The 12,175-nt window shown below is 35.9% G+C and overlaps 1 protein-coding gene across 2 annotated transcripts in view; it reads left to right on the forward strand.

Moving 5' to 3' along the window:
- Positions 1–12,175, forward strand: part of NET1 (neuroepithelial cell transforming 1) — a 55,100-nt gene that overhangs the window by 36,864 nt on the left and 6,061 nt on the right. Inside the window, exons 1-4 of one of the 2 annotated variants that reach the window (XM_066384697.1) lie at positions 4,738–5,003; positions 10,426–10,533; positions 11,540–11,707; positions 12,098–12,160. In XM_066384697.1, coding sequence (XP_066240794.1) covers positions 4,911–5,003; positions 10,426–10,533; positions 11,540–11,707; positions 12,098–12,160 — 432 coding nt within the window. In that variant the 5' untranslated portion in view covers positions 4,738–4,910. Of the gene's footprint in view, positions 1–4,737; positions 5,004–10,425; positions 10,534–11,539; positions 11,708–12,097; positions 12,161–12,175 lie in introns of those variants that run through there. The other variant, XM_066384696.1, reaches the window with a different exon arrangement.

The following is a 12,175-nucleotide window of genomic DNA, read 5'->3' on the forward strand; positions in this document are numbered from 1 at the left end:
TCTTTATGAATATAATTAAAAAGCAGGTTGGCAATTTTATTTCTCATTATCACCTGTAGAGGGCAGCAGACAGCTTAGATTCAGTTTTACCTACATTGACTTTCCTAGCTTAATTTCTAATTACTTGTATATTGTTCCAGACAAAAGTAAATAAAAACAAATAATACCTAGACTAAAAAAAGTAAAGATTATTCTTGAGCTCTAATTATTTCCAAATTCCAGAATTCTAATTTCACATTAAAGGGAGAAAATAAGTAGTATAGACTACAAATCCTTTTTATATAGAGAAGGAAAACAATGTTATCTTTCTCCTTGCCCTCCTCATTTTCTAAGAAAGAAAGAATTGAAAGCCTCATAAAAGCAAAAGAACAGAAGGTATAATTAAAGCTGGGCTATAAAAATCAGTAATTTTACCAAAAAGTTGATATCTTTTACAAAGCTACATTATTATTTTTATTTATGTATTTTCTAAGTGAAAGGAGGGAAGATAGCAAGGCAGAGCCCTACATGTGCCCCTATTGTGGATCCACCTGGCAACACCATCCAGGGATGATGCTCGAGCACTGAGCTGTTTTCAGCGCCTGAGGTTGATGTGCTCTAACGGAGCTATCCTCAGTGTCCAGGGCCACACTCAAACCAATAAAGCCACTGGCTGTGGGAGAAGAGGGAGAGAAGGGGGGGGCAGAGATGGTCACTTCTCCTGTGTGCCCTGACCAGAAATCAAACCCAGGATGTCCATACCCTAGGCGGGCATGCTATCCACTGAGCCACCCACCAGGGCCTGCATTATTATTTTTAGATAACTCAGTTGTTTTAATTTTATAAATTCTAGATTTTTTACACACATAGAAGACACTTAACTAATCTGTACTTTAATTATGTCATTTGTAGAAAGTCATAGAAATAACTGAATTATTAATAATGTTTATTAAATAAACCATCTCTTGAAATAGGATCTTTTCTAAAACTTAAGCAACTAGAACTATTTATCTTTTTAATTAGCTGCTTTGATATAAAAAAGGCTAGAAGGCAAGTAATCTTTCAACTTTTGGGGGGTTTCCTTCTCTGTGAAATGCTGGTAGTTATTCAGCAAACACTGGCCTAAGACTAGGAGACTGAGGTTTTGAACATAGCTCTGCCCCTGACTCACAGGATGACAGTGAGCAGACTGACCACTGGGCATACACCCAACATGTACTAAAGGTGTTAAGAGTTAGTGACTTATCTGGAAGCTATGTTCTAATAGGAGTTGTGCAGACTAGATTCGAATCTATCCAGCCATTGAATAGTCATACAACTTGGGACAGGTTTTTTAAACTTTGAGTCTGGTTTCATCATCTGTTAAATGGAGGTAATAATACATATTTTATAAGCCTGGATAAATAAGGTAACGTATAAAGCTTCTAGGAAAGAGTAAGAACTCAAATTTCCCTTTTATTTTTCATGGATGTCCTTAAATTTCCTCCTAAGAAAACTGAAGAGGATGAGTTAACAATCTCAAAGGACCTTTCCAGCCTTCTGATTTTCATGGAGTGTTGTTAGAGTCAGGATTCTCTCAAGCTCATCACTCAGAGTTCTAATTGAACATCCTGTGTTCATTGTTGCTTTTTTAGATGCTATCTACAATTGTCTAAATTATTGTACAGGTACATTTAGTCCATTAACCTGAACATGCCCAATGAAACTATAATTTTAGGGTTGGTGAGCTGGGATTTAGTCTAATGACTATCACTATTAGACCATATTTGACTCCTGTTGGCTCTTTATTTTTATTTGTAAAGGAGAGAAATGAAAGATAATCCATTCCCTCATCATTTTGACCTTACCTGTATCAGAACCGAATAGAAAAACAGTTTGGCCTGACCAGGCGGTGGCACAGTAGATAGAGCGTCGGACTGGGATGCAGAAGGACCCAGGTTCGAGACCCTGAGGTTGCCAGCTTGAGCGCGGGCTCATCTGGTTTGAGCAAAGCTCACCAGCTTGGACCCAAGGTTGCTGGCTTGAGCAAGGGGTTGCTCGGTCTGCTGAAGGCCCATAGTCAAGGCACATATGAGAAAGCAATCAATGAACAACTAAGGTGTCGCAACGAAAAACTGATGATTGATGCTTCTCATCTCTTTCCGTTCCTGTCTGTCTATCCCTATCTATCCCTCTCTCTTTCTTTCTCTGTTAAAAAAAAAAAAAAAGTTTGGGGAGGGGCTCAGGCAAGAGACCCATGAGAACATCCTAGAAGCTTCATTCCTTACTGTGCCTAGCTTGTTACTACCTTATGAAACTAAGTGGTCATAAAGTATTGGCCTTATTGCACCATTTTTTAACTGATGAAACTAACTGAAGCAGACTAATGGGTTCTAAATTACTCTGCTTCTATTTCTGAGGACTTAGGCAGATCAGTGTTCTTACCTATAAAATTAGGGAACAGGATTCTATTATCTCTTAGGTGATCTCACTTTAATACTGTCTTCTGCAATCAACCATTCTGAAGGCCAACCACATTACATATTGCCAAAATATTACCAGGTAATATAAGGATAGATGATGAAATATAACTAATCACCTATTACTTTTTTTAAAAAGCTCAGTGCAGAAAAACAAATTATTAACATCATCTTGAATACAAAACACATTGGTGTTTACAGAAGAACAATGTTGGCTTATCTTTGCGAGCAGTAACCTGCAAACCTTAGTAAATTGTTTTTTATAGATTGTGTGTCATTGTAAATAGTCTGTGCCCACTATTTAGTTGCTCTACAATCTGTAATCTTGTCTTTATTCTGCCAAACTGGCACACTTGAGGTCTTCATTAAACTTATAATTACTAAATCCATGAATATTGTCTTAACCCTTCTTAACCTTTTTGCTATAATTTACACTTTTCCTCCCCTTGGCATTTTGCTTTGTTTCTTTCCTTCTGTCTGTCCCTTCTGCAAAATTCATTTTCCCTTAGCATTTTCCCAAAGTTAGGACACCTGTTCTTTTTGTCCAGGTTTTCTTTCCCAGGTATTTCATTCACTCTCAAAGCTTCGACTACGATCTCTGTGTATCTGACTCGCCAGTCTAAATCTACCCCCTGGCCTCTTCCAAATGTTTGCCAAGCATGTCCAAGTACTGGTTCAAATTTTTATTCTCATGTTCTTCCACTACCTCAGACTGAGTCTGTGAAACTCAAAATTTTCTTTCTGTGCTTATTCTTCATATTTTTGTATTTGCATTAAGTTACCCCTCCTAACTTGAAAATCATAGGCATCTTTGACTTTCTCATATGTTGTCTCTTGCATATATTCTTTTCCTACCTTACACAGAGTTCTTGATACCTGATTGTACCTATTCATTGTTACTAGTCATCTTGAAAACCATATTAAACACAACCTTACAACACAACTTTCACATCTGCTCAGTAAAACCCTCTTCTGCTCCTTCTTTACCCACAACCTATGACCTCACACTGAGTTTACTTCCTTGTGTTCCTTTGAGAGAGCCTTGCACTTTTCCCTTGCCCCGACCTATGAAGATCATAACATGATGTTCAAGGCATGAAATAACATCTTAAAGCTTCTTCCTTAGCATCTTTCCTCATCTTAGCTCAGGAAACTACCAGAAATGATTTCTCCTTCTGAACTCCTATAGCACTTATTAGCTATATATCTTATTTTGGAACATTCAATATCTATCTTAAATTAGTTATCTCTTCTTGTAGCCTACCTTTCCACAAACATCTGTCACACAGCCTGACCAGTGGTGACGTAGTGGATAAAGCATTAACCTAGGATGTTGAGGTCACAGGTTTGAAACCCTGAGGTCGCCAGTTTGAGTGCAGGCTCACCAGCTTGAGTGCAGGGTCACTAGCATAAGCATTGGATCATTGACATGGTCCCATGGTCACTGGCTTGAGCCCAGAGGTTGTTGGCTTGAAGCCCAAGGTCACTGGCTTGAGTCCAGTGAACAACTAAAGTGACACAACTGTATTGATGCTTCTCATCTCTCTCTCTTCCTGTGTATCTTTCTCTTTCTCTCTCTCTCTCTCTCTCAAATAAATAAATAAATAAAATACCTGTTACACAGATACCAAAATCTTTAATTAAACAGAGAAAAAGGAACTGCCCTTAAGTCTAAGAAATTCTGAACCCGAAGCTCAGAGGTAGCTCAGTTATACTTTACATTTGCTTTAGGACCAGAGTGACCTGAAGTGTGCCTACTATACTTTGCTGTTCTTAAGTAAAAAATGGTGGGAACCAGTTTCTAAAGACTTAGATAATTTTACAATTGTGAATATACTTATACTCTTGTAAAATAAAATAAAGTCAAGGTCTCTGGATAATTAGACTTTTCTTTAGAATATATATTCATTTACTTAATTCTGAATTATGATTTTCTTGAAGTTGACAAGTTGTCTATATAAATTTCTTTCTAGATAATAGAGTTTTATAGAAAGCTTATCCCTGTCTGTGGCTGAATACTCGAATAGGTAACCTAGATAAGCAATTAGTTTCCCTTTGGGAATGCTTTTTAAGTCAGGAAAAGCTTTACATTAATCCAGTTTCCTTTCCCTTTCTGGTCTTACTGTAGACCTTCCAAACCTCTTGATAAAGAGCTTTCTTTCTCTTGCACAGTGAAAACTGAGAAGCCTAGGTGTGCCCAGCTGTCAGCTGGAGTCACGTGTGGGGTAGGTGTCCGCCCACTGGAGCCTGGTCCGAAGTTGGCCCCGCCCACAGAGCCTTGAGGTCTGTGTGCTTTTTCACTGCTGCTCCCAGAAGCAGTTAGCTCTACCACAAGAAGGAGGCATGGGCAAATGGCTGCTAAGGGTGGCTGAGCACTCAGAAGAAAAGCCTGTGTGTCCGTGTAGCTCTTGGTTATAGGGCTGACTCGGATGTAGACTAATTCTAGAGATTTTAAGGGATACTTGGTGAAGCATGGTGGCGCATGATGAGATTGGAGGTCTCCTACCTATTAAAAGGACTATACGAGTCCTAGATGTGAATAATCAGCCCTTCAGAGAACCAGAGGTAAGACTTTTAGAGAAAAATTAAGCCAAAGGGATACTTTCTAACTCTACAGAACTTTAAGATTTTTAACAGTTTATAACAGTATAATTTTAGACTTTTGATCTTACTGAGTGTTCAAATGTATGACTAATTTATATGCCAGTTTGAAATGTGTTTAGGAACTTTGGTATAAGTTTAGGAACTGTGATAAATTAGGTTTATACATAACATAGCTTGAGTGTACACAAACTTTATACAAAAGAAAAAGATTTTAAATGTTATACTGCTCAATTTGGTTAGATTTGTCACATTTCTAATGCTTAACACAGTTATTTTTTTAATTTGCATTTATATTACCTAGTCTAAAAACTGATTTCTGGAGGAAGTAAAACTCCCCTGCCAGTTAATGCTAGTGAACAAATTTTAACTAAAATGCTATCTGACCTAATGCTTGTTTTTCTTTTTCTTTCCACATCTAGTAAGTTGATTGTGTGCAACTTTTTTCTTTGGAAAGAAAAATATGTTAAAATATTTAAATCAATGAATTATTATTTAGCTTCTACCACTCTCCTTGCTTTATCTGAAGTCATTATGTTTTTTTAATCTTTATAGACATCAAATAAGACATGATTTTTAAGCCATTTTATTTCATTTTGACAGTTGATTTAATATTATATAGGTATTCCATCTTAACTATATACTATACTACAGTATATGTAATATAGTATTCCTATATTCCATTAACTGTGTACACTTTTTCATGATTGTGGTGATGGTTTTGTAGGCATATATATGAACTTATTATATTTTTTAAATATGTGAAGTTTGTTGTATACTTCAGTAAAGTTGTGTATCATACACACGTACACTTTTGGTAGTTAAAGTAGCTGTCTTTAGCAGGTATGTTTTTATTTGGTGTGGTGTAGCTCTGGTTTTTGTTTTCCTGTTTGCTTGCTTATATGTTTCCGTTTTCTCAAAATATCTAAGCATTTTCATTGATTAGAGCAAGTTATCCATGGTCATCAGTGTAAATAGGAAACTGATCATCTTTTGGACCACAAAGAACTAGTCTTTTTTTGTTTGGTATCACACACTAACCAGGTTTCTGACATACCTTTTTCCAAAGATTAAAAACACCAGGAATATTACCAGGTTTTTAGTGCTAGCAACATGTCTTAAATAAATAACTAAATTTGACTATTTCAGTTATTAAGTAGAAAGGGAAGAAATTATATGTGATCTTAACTCATTTTTAATGTTTTATAAGTAATTTTTTTTCATTCTTACATTAACGTCTTTGCCAGGTACAGGAGAAAATTATCCAGTAATACTAACTAATAAATCCAAACACATACTGTTTTTATTTAACTGTCTTGATTTGGTTGACTGTAAAAGAGACCCTCTTTAAAAAACTGAGTTCACAACAGAAGTTTTCCATGTTGTTGCTCTTACGTGCAGGGTACATCCCAGGAAAAGACTTTAAATTAATCCTAACAATTTTTTGTTTATAGATATCCAGAAAATATTTTAAGGCATAAAATCTGACTGCAGGTGGACTAGTAAAATAAATAGATTGATTAAAAACTCAGTCTTGAGGCAGATTCCCCCATATGCATGTGATAACCTAGCTAAACTAGATAGTCTGGTTAAAAGCTAACCTAAATAAACAATGTAAATTTATGACTGAGGGCGTTGAATGTTTTCCCCTGTAAGTGAACTTTTGCCCTGGTGAAAGGTTGCCTGTGATAGAAAGTTCCTTGATCCTATAAAACTTGTTGATATTCTTTGTTCCCATAGATTTTCAGATTTTCTTTTGAGGGGACTGTATAGTTTCAATGTCTATACCCATTCTTTTTAAGCTTCTTGTATTCACCATAATGTGCTGTTAACAGCACTCCAAATAAAAGTAAACAACAGCAAAAAAAACATTATGTAAGCCTTATTTTGGGGATGTAAGCTAGGTAGACTCCTGCCCCTCTTCCTTCATCACTTCCAAATGCTATACCTGCACCCTGTTGTATGTGGGGGGTCAGGTAGAGGTTTGATACCAGTTCTTTAAAAACTTTGTCTTCAAAATAAGGTTTGTGACAGTGTGAATGTTTAGGTTCTTAATAAACCAAAATAATTAAAATGATTCATGTGAATCACTAAAGAAAAACTGGTTGGAGTTCACATGGGCCAAATCCTAAACTGTATTTTAAAAGACAAATTTTTGTCCCACATCTATAGGTGATTCATGAATGCCTAATCAATGCATATCTGTTTTCCACAAAAGCTCTTTGTAGTGTATTTTTTATAAAATAATATATGTATCCTGAAATTAGTAGTAAGCCATAATTCAGTATTATATCTTCACATTTCAGTCATTTTTTAAGTTACTTATTAAAATATTTTATATACTTTTTTGAAATATATGTGCTGAATCTTTGTGTCATCTGCCAAACATTCTTAACATATACTTTTTTAGTAAGGCAAGAAAGTTACCATTGGATCCCCAAAAGTGTGTGTGAAAAGTACAAAGGTGTCCTCCCTACCCCACTGCCACTACCTACGTTTCCTGCTTTAGTACCATACTTTCTTACCAAGACATTGTAAGTCTCATGCTTTACTGACTAAGCTAGCTAGGCACTCTTACCAAGACATTTTAGATTATATAAACTCTTAAAACTTAACATCCTTTGTGAAAAAGTGAGATTATAGATGGGTTTCTAAAGGACTATAGAACATATTTAACCACCAAATCTCCTGCCACCCTAAAGAGCCTGCATAAACAAAATCCACAATAGTTTTAGAAGGATGCTTGAGACATATTTCTATTTAATTATCTAAATCTAAATTGTGTAGTTTTAATTTTAAATATGACATAATTTTGAGTTATCAGGAAAATAGTTGTACAGTACTACTGTACAACAAATTCTCATTCTATAAAGAATTTTTATCACTAATTTTATTTTATGTAATAAAATAGATATGAAATATTATTTCTCAGCTAAACTAACTTTTCTTTACACATTCACTGGGAATAGTATCTTCCCGTAGACTTTTAGACTGAAATGAAATATTTTGTGATTTACTAGGAAGTCAAATTTGTTGTTTTAAACAAGGAAGAGGAATTAACCTCTCTTTCCAAAAAGTGGAACAGAACTTCTGACAACTGCTTTGTTTCTAGTTAATGTTGGCGTATCTTACTTAGTGAGGTAATTATATCTCCATTCAAACAGAAGACTCTTTGTACTGTCTTTACTAAATAGAAAGGAATGCCTTATGCTGGACCTTCTGCCCGTGCATGTGTCACTTCAGTCTTGCACAGATGTATATTGTAAAGGCATTCACATATGTCCTTGGCCGTACAGTGTGTCATTATAATACATATCTTGAAGGTTTCTTTTTCGGTTCATTTAACATCTGCACATGTGTAGCTTTATATTCAGAGTTTTCTTTTGGAGTTAATTACTTTGGCAGTGGAAGGTTGATCTACAGCTCCACCTCTTAAGGCCTTCAAAGGCCTGAATTGATTATCTACAAAGTTTCCTTGCTTTAGTATGTGTCATTCCTTTCTGATATATATGTATAGAGCTTAAATATTTCTAATTGCTTCTTTGACTGTTCTAATCATTTAAGTTTCTTTCCACAGAATTTAACTTTCTGCCACTTTATTCTTAAATTAGTCTAAGGGAATTATTTGTACTCAGTTTCCACAGTCCTTTTTTTTTATATGACTTTCATCATATCAAAGAATTTTTTTTTTTTTTTTTTTTTTTTTTTTTTTTTTTTTTACAGAGACAGAGAGTCAGAGAGAGGGATAGACAGGGACAGACAGACAGGAATGGAGAGATGAGAAGCATCAATCATTAGTTTTTCGTTGAGCGTTGCGACACCTTAGTTGTTCATTGATTGCTTTCTCATATGTACCTTGACCACGGGCCTTCAGCAGACCGAGTAAGCCCTTGCTCGAGCCAGCGACCTTGGGTCCAAGCTGGTGAGCTTTTGCTCAAACCAGATGAACCTGTGCTCAAGCTGGCGACCTCAGGGTCTCGAACCTGGGTCCCCGGCATCCCAGTCCAACGCTCTATTGACTGCGCCACCACCTGGTCAGGCAGAATTATTTTAATGTTTTACCTGTCATTTTTAAATGGTAGTTTTTATTTTAAGTTGTAATTTTAATACAAATTTTTAATTATATATCCTTCTGAATTCTTATCAAAATTATTTTGTCAAATATGCCATAATTGTCTAGGCATCAAATACAAACAAATAATTATACTCCATAGACAGTATAAAGGATAGGCCTGTTTTATGATTTGGCATTCTGTATTTCATTAGCTGTATGAGTAACTTAATGATATGCTTCCATTTTCCTAGAAGTAAAATTAGAATAATGAATTTTGTAAACTTTTGAGATCCTTGAATAAGTGATGTGTAATTTTTAAAACAATATATATAGAAAAAAAAGAATTTCTCTTGTATGTGGATATATTTTTCCTTTAAGTTAATAAATTAAATGCATGAGAGATGTAATTATAAATCTGAATATTTATATAGTAAGTGGAAATACTTCTAAGAAAAAATACTAGTAATAGGTAAAACTTAGTATGTTCCAAGCACTTTTCTGAACTCTTTAAACATACCTTAATTAATCTTCATAACAACTTTAAAAGAGAAGTTCTAATACTAACTTCATTTTACAGATGAGGAAACTGAGGCCAAGCATGTTGCCTAACAAGTTCTAGAACCAGGATTTGGGCCCAGTCAGTCTGATTCCAGAGTCTGAATGCTCTTTTATCCATTGTCCCCTGCCTCTGCTTGAATACTTCCTATGACCTTACAGCATTTAGTTGACCCATTCCAATGTCAGATGTGTTCATTTAAAACCTATTATCTGACTGAAGTATTTAAGAATGAAATGAAAAGTCCTGGCCAGATAGCTTGGTTGGTTGGTTGGTTGGTTGGTTGGTTGGAGCGAGCATCGTCCTGAAGTGTAGAGGTTGCCGGTTTGATCCCCAATCATGTACCGGGGACATACAAGAATAGCTCAGTGTTCCTGTCCCCTGTCTCCCTGCCTCTCTCTTAAAAAAAAAAAAAAAAGAAGGAAGAGAATGAAATGATAGGAAGTCTGCGGTTTAAAATATTCCCAATAAGGGCAGATGTGAAAGAAATTGTTATACCAAAAACTATTGAAGCTAAGTCAGTACATGGGATCCATTATACTATTTTCCACTTTTATATGTGTTTGAAATTTTTCATAATAATGTGGTTTTTTAAGTTAATCTCTATATTAAACTAAAAATTCTATAGGATTTTAGAAACTAATTTGTTTTAGTTAAATTCTCAGTGACATTCAGATGTTTGACAGGCCCTTCTTATACCATTTGATTTTTTAATAAATTACTGCTACTCTTTAGTGTTCTTAGTATTTTAACATAATCTGTATTTGTTTTTACAGGAGCCAAGCAATAAAAGAGTTCGACCTCTAGCTCGGGTCACATCCTTGGCAAATTTAATCTCTCCTGTAAGAAATGGAGCAGTCAGACGTTTTGGTCAAACAATACAGGTCAGTGGGGGAGGGGATCGGAGCAAGTAGTGTAGTGAAGGGAACATTTTATAGAAGCCTAAGATTTGTATCTTTTTTTTGAGTTGTACAAAGAAGTTTACATTATTTTAATATAAATTTTCTCTTTGGAATATGCTGGTAAGAAATAGTGTTACCAGAACATATGTGTATAACACTATTATAAGAGTTTGTATTTTATATCAAAACATAGTCTTGGATAGTTTTTATTCCCAAAAAGTACCGTATTTTTTGCTCGATAAGACACCCCTGACCATAAGACACACCTAGGGTTTTTTGTTTTGTTTTGTTTTGTTTGTATTTTTCTGAAGCTGGAAACAGGGAGGCAGTCAGACAGACTCCCGCATGCGCCCAACCGGGATCCACCCGGCACACCCACCAGGGGGCGATGCTCTGCCCCTCCGGGGCGTCGCGCTGTCGCGACCAGAGCAACTCTAGTGCCTGGGGCAGAGGCCAAGGAGCCATCCCCAGCGCCCGGGCCATCTTTTGCTCCAATGGAGCCTTGGCTGCGGGAGGGGAAGAGAGAGACAGAGAGGAAGGAGAGGGGGAGGGGTGGAGAAGCAGATGGGTGCCTCTCCTGTGTGCCCTGGCCGGGAATCGAACCCGGGACTTCCACACGTCAGGCCGACGCTCTACCACTGAGCCAACCGGCCAGGGTGACACACCTAGGGTTTTAAGGAGGAAAATAAAAACAATATTCTGAACCAAATGGTGTGTTAAAATATTTAATAAAATACTGTATTTTTCGCTCCATAAGATGCACAGCCATTTTCCCCCTCCACTTTTGGGGGGGAAAAAGTCATCTTGTGATGTGAAAAATATGGTAATTTTGGATGATAAATACTTTAAAATGATAGATTAAAGCTTAGATAAATGATTATTTTTGCATTGAGAAATTTTCAGAACTTTGGTTTTAATTTGTCTTCTTTTTTTTAAGAGAAAGGAATAATTACTGTATCTTTCAAGTCTTTTATTTTTTTCTTTTAAGTCATTTACCCTTCGTGGTGACAGCAGATCTCCAGCTTCTGCCCAGAAGTCATCGAGCAGATCAACAATCCCAACACCTGCCAAAAGGAGAAGTAGTGTACTATGGTCAGAGATGTTAGACGTTAGTATGAAGGAGTCTTTAACTACCAAAGAAATCAAACGTCAGGAGGTATGTTGGCATTCCATAGCAAGACCATACTTATCAACTTCTATTTTTAAAAGTAGTACCTGTTTTTAAACACACAGTTTGCCAAAGAATAGTAAATTAATGACTGACAAAATTAACTTGCATTTTTGTATTTGAAATGATAGCACATGCTGAGCAGCACTTTGTGATGGATGGTGGTCCTCAAATTTAATAACTCTTAAGGAGAAGGTGAAATTATGAAACATGGCAACCTCTTATTTGAGATTCCATTCAGAATTTCAGATTTCAGACTGAGTCACTTTAAAAAGCACTGTTCAAAGCATCAGCTAAATAATGATAAACATCAACTGTATATAAATTTCCTTTCTCAGAGAAAGGAATGACCTATGATGTTTTTTGGATTTTTTCTAGGCAATATATGAAATGTCCCGAGGTGAACAGGATTTAATTGAGGATCTCAAGCTTGCAAGAAAGGTCAATAAAGAACTT

This window comes from Saccopteryx leptura, chromosome 5, assembly GCF_036850995.1.
Source record: "Saccopteryx leptura isolate mSacLep1 chromosome 5, mSacLep1_pri_phased_curated, whole genome shotgun sequence".
In the NCBI taxonomy this organism is placed as follows: Eukaryota; Metazoa; Chordata; class Mammalia; order Chiroptera; family Emballonuridae; genus Saccopteryx; species Saccopteryx leptura.